Genomic DNA, 14,100 nt, shown 5'->3' on the forward strand with positions numbered 1-14,100 from the left:
TATTGGTATACTGACAGACATGTAGATCAGTGGAACATCACATAGACCCGTATAAGGCTGATTGATGTTCAGTAATGGTGCTAATGTAATTCAGTGGAGAAAGGATAGTCTTTTTTTTTTTTTAAGATTATTTTTTTTTGATGTGGACCATTTTTAAAGTCTTTATTGAATTTGTTACAATATTGCTTCTGTTTTTTGTTTTGGAGGGTTTTTTTGGCCCCAGGCATGTGGGATCTTATCTCCCCGACCAGGGATCGAACCCACACCCCCTGCATTGGAAAGCGAAGTCTTAACCACTGGACCGCCAGGGAAGTCCCAGGATAGTCTTTTTAACAGATGAGGTGGAACAACTGGATATTCATACGCAAATAAATGAACTACAGTCCTTTCTTGCATCGTACACAATGACTGACTCAAAATCGATTTAGAATTAAATGTTTAAGCTGTAAAAAAAAAAAAAAAAAAGAAACAGAGAAGAAAGTTTTCTCAGCTTTGAAACAGGCAATAATTCCTTAGATTGAACACAAAAAACATGAACCTTAAAAGAAAAAAAATGATGACTTGAACTTCATTTAAATGAAAAGCTTCTACTCCTTAAAATCCCATTAATAAAATGAAAAGATGGGAATTCCCTGGCGGTCCAGCGGGAATTCCGTGCTTCCACTGCAGGGGGCACAGGTTCAATCCCTGGTGGGGGAACTAAGATCCCGCATGCCACGTGGCTTGGCGGGCGGGTGGGATGGGGGGAAGGCAAGCAAAAGATTGGGAAAAAAATTACAATATATATATACCTATATTCAGAATATATAAAAGGACATATTCAGATTATATAATATATAATAATAAGTTGGAGATAATACATTAAACTGGGGAAAAGATTTGAACAGATAATTATATGAATGGCTAATAAGCACACTTTATTTTATTTATTTATTTTTAAAATATTTATTTATTTATTTATTTTATTTTGGCTACGTTGGGTCTTAGTTGCGACTTGCGGTCTCCAGAGCATGTGGGCTCTGTAGTTGCGGTGTGTGGGCTTAGTTGCCCAGCAGCATGTGGGATCTTAGTTCCCCGACCAGGGATCGAACCCACATCCCCTGCATTGGAAGCTGGATTCTTAACTACTGGACCACCAAGGAAGTCCCAAGCATGCTTTAAAATGTCCAGTATTATTAGCCATCAGGGAAACACAAAGTGAAAACACAAGGAGATACTACTACATGCTTATCATAGAGCGGTGAAAATTCCGGAGCGATAGCACGTTTGGAGAGGATGTAGAGCAGCTGGAACTCTCATACACTGCTAGTGGGGATGTAAAACAATATACATGCTTTGGAAAATAATTCGACAGTCATTTAAAAACTAAATGTACCATCACCATATGATCTGGTAATTTGATTTGTAAGTAGATATGGAATGGAAAGGAAGGGAGGGGGACAGCAAGGCATTAATAGGAGCATTACAGCCATATGAAGAGAGGTCTGTCAATACAGTGGGATTCTCAGCAATAAAAAGAAATGATCTACTGATATATGCAATGACATGTATAAATCTTAGCATTATGCTAATTTAAAGAACTCAGATACAAAAGAGCCCAAACTGTTGATTCCATACATATGAAATTATAAAAAAGGAAAATTTATAGGGATAGAAAGATTGGCGGTTGCCCGTGTGGGCGGGTGGTTGGATAGGGGAGTAGGTGGTGGGTGGTGGTAGTTGTGAGAGTTTGACTGGTACGGGGGATGCAAGGGAGCCTTCTGGCATGATAGAAGTATTCTGTTTCTTGATTGTGTTGGTAGTTACAGGGATGTCTACATTTATGGAAATCCATAGAACTGTATACTTAAAATGGCTGCAGTTTATTTACATAAAAATACCTAAGAATTTTTGATTAAAAATAGGTGAAGTTGATTGAAAATAAATGACTTATTAGTTGAGATAGACTATCCTGCAAGTTTTATATTATGCAAATGGTATTTCTTTTTAAATTACCTGTATAGACTTTAAGGTTTTTTTTTTTTTGGTCATTGTTATTTTTGTTTGTTTTTTTTTTTTCATTTATTCTCTTTTTTGTCATTGTTATTTTTAAAAAAAGTATTTTGATTTTTCTTCTTAGTTATACAGGAATATAGTACAAAACAATAAACTCAGACATACTGAGAAAATGAAAATTCCTCTTTTATCTGCTCACCTCTCTTACTAGGTTATTAGTAGTTTGAGATATGTTCAGATTTTTTAATGCATTTGTAAAACAAACGTGTATAAATAGAATCATACAACAGTACTGTTCTGTTAACCATTTTCCCCCCACTTATTTGTATCATGGATACTTTTCCATGATGATACGTGGATATCTGTTTAACCTTTTAATTGACGTGGAAGAGTCTCTCAGTATGTGGACATGCAAGAGTTACTCAGTCCATTTCTGATGAATGTGCTTTCTTTCTCTTTCTTGTCTTTTTTTTGCATCATGAACATCTTGGTTAGGGGACTTGTCTTAAAACTGTGTTTGCTTAGCAAGCACACTTTTTATTTTAGTGACATATTTATTTGAAATGGCTTCTGGGGGTAAACACTGGGGAGGAGATCGGTCCCCCAGAGCTGCCACACTGCATATTTCATTTTAGATAAGGCTTTGAAGGTGACCACGGAAGAAAAAATGTGAAACAAATGTATGTATTTTTTTAATATACTCCTGAATTTCATGTCTTTCGATGTATCTCTAACATATAGTGATAAAAGGATTACACCACCACTGCCTTCAGCCATTTTACGAATATTTGTCTTTGGAAACTTTTGATGCCTGGAGAGCGATGACTTGAGTGCATTATAAAAGCACTTCATAAGTGAACACTGCAGTATTGCCCTTGTCCTGGCTCTTTACACTAAGAATCTCTCTCCTTGAATGGAAGTTTCTGAGCACTGTAAGTTGGTAGGATTGCCAGATAAAATATAGGCTGTCCAGTTAAACTTGAATTTCAGATATACAACAAATAACTTTTTACTTTAAGTATGTTCCAAATATTGCATGGGGCATTCTTGACGTATTATTTGTTTATCCGAAATTCACATTTAAAGGGGTGTCTTGTGTCTGTATTTGCTAATTCTGACAGTCTTAGCTTATGGAGAGCTATGTAAGCTGTGCCAACACCTGCTGAAGCAGCGTTCACGCATTTTAATCATTGCATATTTTGGTGACTTGAGCAAGAGTGTGGTGACCCTAAATAAAATAACCTGGTGGATATGTAAGTTTTTAGTATATTATTGTAATACAAAGACTTGTTTGTTTGTTTTGTTTCTTTTCCACCCTTCTTCCCCAGTAAAAATAGCTAACTCCGCCCTGCAGTGCAAAGCAGTAATTACCTGCACATCTCTGTGCACTGGCCATTGGCCCCTATCATTTGGCAGAAAAAAGCTTATGAAGTTACTCGCCATCATAGATTAGCAAATGTTGAATTTATGAGTAACTGTTAATATTAAAATTTATTGAGCTTTATCTTTCTTTGAACCAAGCTACAAATACTTAAATGCCAGTTTAGTTTATATGAGGTGTGTATTGTTGAGGAGGATATAGAAATTGACTTGATATAAAAATGGATTTGATATAAAAATGGACTCTTGCTCTCAATCATCTTATTATCTTGTCAAGGAGTTGGATATGTAAACAGGTAATTATAATACAGGGTAATGCAGAGTGGTAATAATAGATAAACGACTTGTCATGGAAGTACTTGGTGTGGAAAAATTGATTCAGATTAGGGGATTGTAGAAGACTCCCTGGAACTGTGTGCTGAGTGGATGAAAAGGAGTTGGACAGATAATGGGAGGTAATTTCAGCAAAAATCATGGACACTTTCACTTTTGGGAACAGTAGATATTTACTGTCTCGCAGTTCTGGAGGCTAGAAGTTTGAAAACAGGGTTTGGCAGAGTTGGTTCTTTCTGAGGGCTGTGAGAGAGACTCGCTTCCATGCCTCTCTCCTAGCTTTTGGTAGCTCCAGGTGTTCGTTGGTTTGTAGATGATGTTCTCCCTGTGACATTGTCTCCCCTCTGTATGTATCTCTCTGTGTCCAAATTTCCCCTTGTTATAAAGACACAGTCATATTGGATTAGGGCTCATCCTAATGATCCCATCTTAACTGGATCATCTGCAAAGACCCCATTTTCAAATCAGCTCAGATTCACTGATTGAATCAGTGAATCAGTGAATCAGTATTTGGGGGTTAGGATTTCAGCATCTTTTAGGAGACACAGATCAACCGTTAACAGGTAGGTGGAGGGTTATATTTCACAGAATGTTAAAAACCGTTGTTTAGTATGTTCAACTTTCCTTTTAGACAAAAGGGTATTCATGAAAACTTTTTGTATAAAGAATACAAAAAATTCTGATTGTAATGTGAAAAGATGCCCTCCAAAGTTGAGAGCAAGTAGTAGGTTTAAATACTATTACTATGGTTACAGTGTAATGATGGATATCACTAATTGAGTACTTACTTTGTGCTAGACACTGTGCTGAGTACTTTGTGATATTTAATTTTCAAGGGACTTCGTGAGGTATGAGTTATTACTGTAACCTCTTTTTTTAAATATGAAGAAACTGAGGTTTAGAGAAGAACACAGGGTGGGGGAACAGGGAGAGATGTTGATAATTTGTTCCATTTAGACATGTTAAGTTTGAAGTGTTGGCTGAACATTCCTATAATGATGTTAAGTTGGTAGTTTAAAATTTGGTTCTGGAGTTCAGGAGATGGGCCAGAGTAGAAGACAGATATTTAGTAATTGTTAGTACAGACGTGCTATTTGAAACCGTAAGAACGGGTGGACTTGCCTGGCAAGATAGTATAGAGTAAAGAGAAAGGAGGTGCTGAGGACAGAACCTTGGTAATGTGGCTACATTTGAGTCACTGGGAATGGAAGAAGAGTCAAGAGGAGATGCTTAAAAGCAGCGTGGTAGAAAGAGAACAAAAACGACGCAAGAAAGAATTTTTAAAATGAGGTGCTGGTTGGACCTTCCCTGGTGGCGCAGCGGTTAAGAATCCGCCTGCCAATGCAGGGGACACGGGTTCGAGCACTGGTCCAGGAAGATCCCACATGCCGCGGAGCAACTAAGCCCGTGCGCCACAACTACCGAGCCTGTGCTCTAGAGCCCGCGAGCCACAACTACTGAAGCCCACACACCTGGAGCCCATGCTCCGCAACAAGAGAAGCCACTGCAATGAGAAGCCCGTGCACCGCCACGAAGAGTAGCCCCTGCTCGCCGCAACTAGAGAAAGCCCGTGCGCAGCAACGAAGACCCAACACAGCCCAAAATAAAATTAATTAATTAATTAATTTTTAAAAAATGAGCTGGTCAGTGTATAAGAGTCTGCAGAAAAAGGTAAAGGAGGATGAAAACTGAAATAGAATTTGGTCCTTACTGACATTTTGAGAGAGTAGTTTCAATGAGGTGGTAGAATCTAGAATACAAGGTATATGTAGATAAGGAGTCAAGGAGTTAGACTATTTTTTTGAGAGGTGTGTACAGGTAAGAAGCAAAGATCTGGAGTTCATTTAAAAGAGAGAAGAGTTGAACTTTTTTAATAAAGATTTTTGCTTTTTTTATGGTTAAAGGCAAGGAACCATAGAAATATTGAAACAAGACAAAACCCAACTAAGGAATGGGTCCACAATCCTAGTTGGTGGGGAAGAGAGTATAGAGGGATTGGCCTGTACAGAATTCTAGGCCTCAAGTATTTCACAGTTTAGAAAATTTATTTCCTACCGGTTGGGTATGGGTGGGGGAGTTCACAGTAGAAGATAATCTGAGATTAATGTTACTATTAAAAATACTGTTAGATTTTAGAAGAATGAAAGAAGTTATAAGTCCCTTGGACTATATATAAATATTCATTGCTTGGGTCAATACTAGTTTAAATGCTGCTTATGATATTGCTTTCTGAGTTTCTAATGAGTGGAGACCTCATCAGTTTTGACCTATCCCATGCTTCTCTTTAATAGCTGTTGTTTAGCTGGGTGGTACTGACTGTGGGCTGTGATTATAAAGCTGATCCAGGAGCATGAATGAAGATTCAACTGTCAGTGTACCCCATTTGTGAAAAAGAATTTTTTTCTAATGTTAGCAAGTTGGACTCGTCTTTTGCCTTATACAGAGTAGGAAATTTAAGGTTAATATTCAGTGTGTACTGTCTTTTTTAAAAGTCACTGTATCTTTGTAGTTTATTTAAAAATTTTGTGCAATGTTTTATACAAAACAAGAGTATATAAAATATATATGTTTCAACTTAAGAATAACAGAAAGAGGACATATTACCTATTGCTCAGGTTAAAAAGTAGAAATTATTAGTATTTTAGAATACTAAGTGTGCCCCACCTCCTATCCCCATCCCTGTTCCCAGAGGTGCCATTATCCTGACTTAATGTGTTTACATTCTTTTACTTGTCTTTACAGTTTTATTGTCTGTGGATATTTCCTAAGCAACATATCATTTACTTTGAAAAAATGAATAGTGTACTAAGCTAACTGAGTTAGGAAGGGGCAGCATTACCATAGTTAGATGAAAGCTTCCAGGAAACAAGCTGACTAGTCAGGCATCAGGTTCACTGAGCTTGGAGAGTTTGTACTCAGGTAGTCATTAAGCAGTGTAATGAGTTACGTTTGGAAACATAGGGCGCCGTGTTGGTCAGGTTTCTGTCATTGCTGTAGTGTGGGCCGGGTATTGCAGGTGTGTTCAGCACGTATATGGTCACATGGAGAGAGTGCTGTTCTTTATTTTTGGTTTCTGAGCTCTTTGTGGTCTTCCAACACTTAGGAATAGATGAAAGCAGAATCTTTACCTCATCTGGGAGGTGAAAATGAGAGGTCTCAGCTGATCCAGGTAGCAAGGCAAGGTGGAGTGAGTAGATACATCAAGACAAGCCAGATATAAATAAAAATCTGGAATAGGCCTATCTGGGCATCCTGTCCTTAGGAACAATGTCAGTCGTTATCTTGGTGATGACAGTTTCAGGAGTCACGTCACTACAGCTGAACTAGTTGCCCTTTAAATCCAGTGCACAGCTGGCATCCTGGAACTTCTCTTCACAATCCAGTCCTCCTAAAGATTACTATTGTCTCTCTCCCAGATTGGATCTTCTATATTCTGTATCCTAAGTTATCGTCTTTGCTAAAAATTTACTTTTTTGGTGGAATACTCTCTCCAGTTGCTTCTTGAGAAAAGATGCATGGAAGGTAAACATTTTGAGGTCTTTTATGTCTGAGAAAATATCTTTATGCTACTTTCATAAGATGGTTTGGGTGAAGAATTCTAGGTTGGAAATAATTTTCCTTTATAATTTTGAAGAAATGTCTCCATTGTCATCTTCCTTCCAATATGACTGTTGAGAAGACTGAAGTCTGAGTCCTGATTCTTTGTATGTGACCTGTATTTTCTTTCAAGAATCTTATAGAATCTTCTTTTTGTTCCCTGATGGTGATATTTCACAATGGTGTGCCTCAGTGTAGGTCTCATTCTTTATTTGTTTATACTAAACACTTGGTAGGCCCTTTCAAATGGGCAGCTCATATCCTTCAGCTCTAGGAAAATTTCTGAAATTCTTTCATTTCCTTCCAACCTCCCCCGTCCCCATCTCTGGAACTCCTGTTACTCAGATATTGGTCCTCCTGGACTGGTCCTCTAATAGTGTTCCTGTTTTTCTCCCTGTGACTTTTTGGGTTTTTTTGCCCCGAGGCATGTGGGATCCTAGTTCCCTCACCAGGGATCGAACCGACACCCCCTGCATTGGAAGAGCAGTCTTTTTTTTTTTATTGTATGTATTTATTTATTTATTCTTGGCTGCGTCAGGTCTTAGTTGAGGCACGCGGGATCTTTCACTGTGGGGCGCAGGCTCTTCACTGTGCCGTGTGGGCTTCTCTCTAGTTGTGGCACACGGGCTCAGTAGTTGAACTCTGAGTGTGGGCTCTCTCCTTGTGGTGCGTGGGCTCAGTAGTTGCGGCGCGGGCTTAGTTGCCCCGTGGCATGTGGGATCTTAGTTCCCCAACCAGGGATCGAGCCTGCGTCCCTGGCATGGGAAGGCAGATTCTTAACCACTGGACTGCCAGGGAAGCCCCCCGCTTCTCTCCTATATCTTTTTTTCTCTGGTTCCTGGAAGACTTGCCTCAATTTTATTCTCCATGCCTCTTTTTTCATTTCAGCTATTGTGTTTTTAATTTCTAAGAACTCTTTATTTTTTTAATGTTCTTTATTAAGTTGTATTCTGTTCCTGTTTTATGGATATAGCTTCTCTTATCTCTGTGAAAAATATGAATATATAAATGTATAAGTGTGTAAATGATATGTTTTGTGTTAGAGGTGTTTCCTTGGGTGACTGTAATACTTGGCTGTCTGCTCATGATTAAAGGTGGAGGACGAAAAAGCTGACTGGGAACTCTATTTTTGGTACAGCACTGATACTAGCAAATGTGCCTTTATACCTCAAAGACGCTCTTGTTTTTCTCTCTCCAGAAAGTAACTCTCCAATCTTCTGCTGAGGTGGGGAAGGGCCCGTTGCCTAGCATCATGGAGGAGGGAGCAGGTCTAGGAATAAAAGTGCTTTTCAAACAACTTTCATGGGATCTTCCTTGTTTTAACCCCCCTCTTCTTTGTCCGTCACCTCCTGCTCCTCTGTTTCCAGAAGTCATTGGTATTGCCTTCTGTGGCTTCTCCGGTGTAAAGTGTGTTGTGTCTCATTTATTGTTTGCTGCCAGGCTATGATTTGGCTTTCCTGGGTCTGCTAAGCCACTTAATAATATTCATCCATCCACTGTCAGTCTTTCAAGATTTTGTTGCTCTTATCTCTTCTTACGAGTTTATGTCTAAAAAAGTCTTTTATAGCATTTTAGTGGGCTTTCATGAGAGAGTGAAATTATATGCATGTTATTAATTTGCCATCTTAATCCTAAAGCCCTGATTATTTAAAATGTTTAATATATGTCTCACCTCTTGAGACGTGAAAAGATTATTAAAATTAGCCCTTTTCATCTCTCGCTTTGGTTTTTACATTCATATTTATAATACATGACACTCGTTTGAACTCCTTGAGACGATATGAACTCAAGGATTTATAAGTGAATCCGGAATTGTGAATAAAGAGGTTGATTGTTTTTTAAATTTGCTCTTGTAGGAAAGTGGAAAGGTTTCTGAATATCCAGCAGTGATTGTGGAGCCAGTTCCAAGTGCCAGATTAGAGCAGGGCTATGCAGCCCAGGTTCTGGTTTATGATGATGAGACTTATATGATGCAAGATGTGGCAGAAGAACAAGAAGTTGAGACCGAGAATGTGGAAACAGGTAGACATCTCATTAACTGTTCATTATTTATAACGTTCTCATTTTGTAAGTGTCAACATTACTATTGCCAATTGAATAATATACCGAAAAACCTCTTTTTAATGCTATTTAGTATAGCTTGGAAACAAGTGAAATATCTCTTGTTTAAGGGAATTTATAAAGTTCTACATTATAATTCTTTGAAGTCCAACAGAGTCTCATATCATGGACCCTAAGGACAAAATTACAGACCCATAATAATAAAACTAATTTTGTCATTTTTTTTTCTGGGAGTGGAAATATTGACTAGTTGTTATTTATTTGTAGAAGTCAATAGACTAGTATACTAGATTTTTTTAAATTCAAAAAATAAATACAGTATTCTCATTCCATAGTAGATGAGAGTCTCTTCTAACCAATACCGGAGCAGTGTGATTTCTTTTTTCCTAGGTCAGAAGCATCTTTGTAGTAGTCTATCGGATTCCTCTTCCCTTTTTGTCTTCTTAGAAATTTTGGTATTTCAGTATGTCTGTGGTGAGATAACTGTATGTTTAATTGGGCATTAGTATGTATAATTCTTGGAGAAACCTTTTCATTTTTGCCATTGACCATAAAGAGAAAAGAGTTTTTTACCAGAAGGATTATAGTGACAATTTTATAATAATAAACATTAAATTTATCTGTATCAGTTAATAGAGAAAAAGAATCCTTATATTTGGTTTACAATCCTAACAAAAATTCTTAATACTTCAGATAAATTTCTTTAAATGTAGCAAAGTCTCATGATTAAAAATTTTGTGTATTTGATGTCTTTCTGCTTGTTGAGGCCCAGTAGCACTCCCTAGTTCTTTTTTTTTTTTTTTTGGTTGAGCTGAGGGGTTGGAAGTTACCTTGCTCTTTGGAGCAGTGATGACAACAGTGCCAGCAAACCCCACGTGCAGTAGTAATCAAGTCATTTTATCGAAACAGGTAGCTAAACACTTCATAAAGTCTTTGTGACTGTAGTCTGGAGTGGTACTTGATTTACAGTGCAAGTGGCAGGAAGATACGTAGGTTTTCTTTTGAGAGTTTGGAGAGCTTTCCAGCCCGAAGCTAGAAGGTTAGTGGTAGAGATGAATTTTCTTCTTGAGGAAAAGAATAAGAAGAACTTACAAAAGTATTATGCAGGACGATATCTTGAAGTAGATATTGAACTGATTTTATTATAGGAGCATAACTAAATAGAAAACTAATAGGACAAGAAAAAAGTATGATAGCTTAAGTTGAATGAAAAAAAGTAGAACTGATTGAAATTTCTGGAAAATGTTTTGATCAAAAAAAAAAAAATAAGGGAAGACTGATTTTGGTAGCAAATTGGAAACTTTGAAAAATGAAAACTACAGTGCCAAATTTGTGTCAGTAGAAATTTAAATTCACGTTAAAATACCAGAGCATGTTGACCGAATCTTATTCGTTGTACACTTGATGGTCAGCAGTTCATTAATTTAAATTAATCTGGTAAAAACAATTCCAAATAGGAAGCGAATATAATCCATTTAAGGGATTTTATTTTCTTCGTCTTCTTGAACTCTCTGAGGGTGATGATATCATTTGCAGGGCAAAGATACGAGTGATTATAATATTGAAAAAGAGGATGTACAAAGTTCGGATAAAAGAACAATTTTGTGGTATTTTAAAAGTAGTTTTTGAATACTTGATAATGTTTTTTAGGTTTATTTTTTCTTCAACACTAAAAGGAAATTTTGGTAAATAACTTACCTTATTCTAAAATAGTCTAAAAGTAACCTGAGAAGTTCATCTTACATTTTCTTTTTAATTCCATTCTGGCTCATGGATTTTTTAAAACCCACTTTACCTCTAAAATCCATATTACTTCTAAAAATAAGACTAGTATAGTGTAGCTATTCTTGGCTCTCCTTATAGAAGAACACTGTAAAATGCAGAATTCAGATACAGCTCTTTTAAAGGCAATGCCAAACTCAGACTGAAAACTACTTGCTCGTACATGCGTAATCAGAACAGTTTAATACACTCACATTTATTCATCATAAGGCCTGCAGAACTTGGAGATTACAATATACTAATTTATTTAAAAATAGCATGGCTCATAGTAACTTAGTAAGATTGTTAATATATATAGTTTAGTTTAGAATCAGTTAATCGGAGCTTAATTTTGTTTCTACTGAAAGACTAAAATGCATTTTTAAATGAGTCGAAATCTAAATAAATTTTCATTCTCCTGATATCTAGAACCTATGTAGAGGAAGAAGGGTTGTTATGACTTAATGTAATGCATATTTCCTTTTAGGTAGTGGATTAGGATTGGGTTCATTTCTTGTGGTGATAATAAATTTTTAACTTAAATCCCAGATATATGTAGGTTTTGGAGAGGAAGATGACTGGGAAGGAAAGGAAAGGAATATTTATAAGATGGCTACAGCCGTTTCTGTTTGGTGAATTGGTGGAAATGAGATCTGTAGAGAATAAGATTTCCTTTTGTACGTCTAGGAAATACTTCCTGGAATGCTTCTACATTATAATTTAGATTATATTAGTCTAAAAAGTGTTCATAATTATATTTATTGATCTGTTATATCAGTTCTCTGCATGTTCTCATTGAAGTTTTTTTTCTTTTATTCCTGTATACCCATGCATATGTGTCCATACCAGAAACAGTATTCATGGTGTCATCCAGGCAGGAGTACTAAAGTCATATAATGATGTACATTTAGCTGTCTTCATTATTTTGTGTATAAAATGATTTCTTATTTTGTTAGTAGTAGTTATAGGCTATCTTGCTTCACTTTTTTATAGACTGAACATCTACATTTCCCTCACAGAGCTTGTGTGTAATAGTAATCCTCTCTTAAATTATATAGGAAAAACCAAGTATATTTTAAAACTTTAAAAATAGACATATTCATCTAAACCTGTAAATTGCTTTTTGATAATAACTGAAGTTTAGTAATCATAAAGAGCCTTTGAGGAGTAGTAATGAAGTATGCATGAAGGGTGGTCTCGACTCTGGCAGGCCGAAATACCTCTGCCAGTGGCTGCAGAGTCCAGCAGTTTCTGGAGGCCTCTGGAGAGTGATGTGGTGAGTCGGGGGTGAAGAGGAGTCTCTTGGATTCCCTACTGAGATGTGGAAATTCAGTTTTTATGTTCACTCCTTAAATATATATATATATATATAATATTATATTTATATTTTATATATATATATAAATTTTAATAGGTTATTACAGATTACCATGTAAAAAGTAACAAGTTTATACCAATGCAATCAATAATAGATAAGTTTTGCTGGAAATCTTTTAAGACTTGGCTGCAAAGATTGAGCTGTTGAGAATCTGCTTCTTCATCTTGCACCTTAACTTAAACTATATTTATCCTCATAACCTTCCACTTTAGTTTATGAGAATATATCAGTAAATACTTTGTATTTGTTATGTGCTGGGGCACTGTGTTCAACACTTTTTTTCCCTCAAGGTGGTAGTAATTTATATTTTGTGGAGATAAAATATATATATTATAATCAAAATATAAAGCAGTGTAGAATCAGTTGAGCACTATTTACAAATTCAGAGAAATTTTCAGAAGAGGAAAGTTCAAGTTAGAGCATTAGGGAGTGTTTTAGAGAAAGGAGGAGGACAAATGGTAGGATTTGGTTGGGCAGAGAGCAGGTAGGCGAAAGGCACGTAGACGGAGGGAAATACAGTTAACAAATGGGTGGGGTGTAGAAATTTGAGGTATGTTTAGAAGATACTGAGTAAATAAGATATTAATAGGAGGTTCCGTTAAGAACTGTGGCTAGATTGTGATTTGAACCTAAGAGTTAGTAATCAGCCATATACGAGACAAAGATTTGGAAGGTTTTGAGTAGAAAGTACTAAGTGATTAGTGTCTCAGTAGATAGAGAATGGATTGTAGGGAAAAGATGAGGCAGAGAGACTAGCTCTTGTAGTATGTATGACTCAGGGATGGCTTGAGAAGTATTAAAACAAGGTAGAAGCAATAGGAACAGAAGGGGCTTATATAAGCACTTCTACTATGTGAGATCTAATAAGACTAGGCATGATAGATTAGGGGGAGAATCATAGATAGGTAAGGTATTACTCAGTTTTTTGACCCTAATAATGGCGAAAGTATCATAAAGAGTTTTGAGGAAGGCAAGACTGTTTGGGGAAGCAGTTAAGTTTGATAATAAGCATGTTGATTTTGATTTGAAGCAGAGCATCTAAGGGGAAATAATTAGGTATTTAAAGATGTGCAAATGTATGGTCAGTGTCCCATTACAAAAGAGAGGGCATATTCAAATTAGGATAATTTACGGAATGTTTTAATAAATGGCTAGTTACAAGTGTGTCGGCAAGTGTAGGGTAACCGTAAGTGATGGGGTGGTACTCCAGAGCTAGCAGGAGCAGAGCTGTTTCTGTCCTTTGGCCCAAGGGCCAAACAGAGGGAAGGGTTCCTGGAACCCAGAAGGAGAGCCCTGGAGAGAGGGTTACCTTGAGAGAATCTGGGACCTTTGGTCAAAGGACGTAGCTGACTTGAGGGCAGTGCCACAGAGAGGGAGCCAGGGAGGTCAGCCTCCTGGGACAGAGTGAAGGGTGGAGTATAGATCCGTAGGGGCAAATGGAAGGTTATCTAGTACAACTGAAGCTTAGTACAGAAAGGTCAAGCAGAGACCAACTTGGGATCATCCTCACTGAAGCCATGGAAATAAATGAAAACTCCAAGGGGAAGGGAATTTGAGAGATTTCCCCAAGGGGAAGATTTTTAAATTCTGTATTT

General features: G+C 37.0%; 1 protein-coding gene across 3 annotated transcripts in view; it reads left to right on the top strand.

Moving 5' to 3' along the window:
- The window catches only part of ELF2 (E74 like ETS transcription factor 2), a 96,288-nt gene that overhangs the window by 36,435 nt on the left and 45,753 nt on the right, over nt 1-14,100 (top strand). For 2 of the 3 annotated variants that reach the window (XM_061191963.1, XM_061191964.1), the window contains exon 4: nt 9,162-9,327. In XM_061191963.1, the coding sequence (XP_061047946.1) occupies nt 9,162-9,327 (166 nt within the window). Of the gene's footprint in view, nt 1-9,161; nt 9,328-14,100 lie in introns of those variants that run through there. The other variant, XM_061191972.1, reaches the window with a different exon arrangement.

Source organism: Eubalaena glacialis, chromosome 5 (genome assembly GCF_028564815.1).
Source record: "Eubalaena glacialis isolate mEubGla1 chromosome 5, mEubGla1.1.hap2.+ XY, whole genome shotgun sequence".
NCBI classification, from domain to species: Eukaryota; Metazoa; Chordata; class Mammalia; order Artiodactyla; family Balaenidae; genus Eubalaena; species Eubalaena glacialis.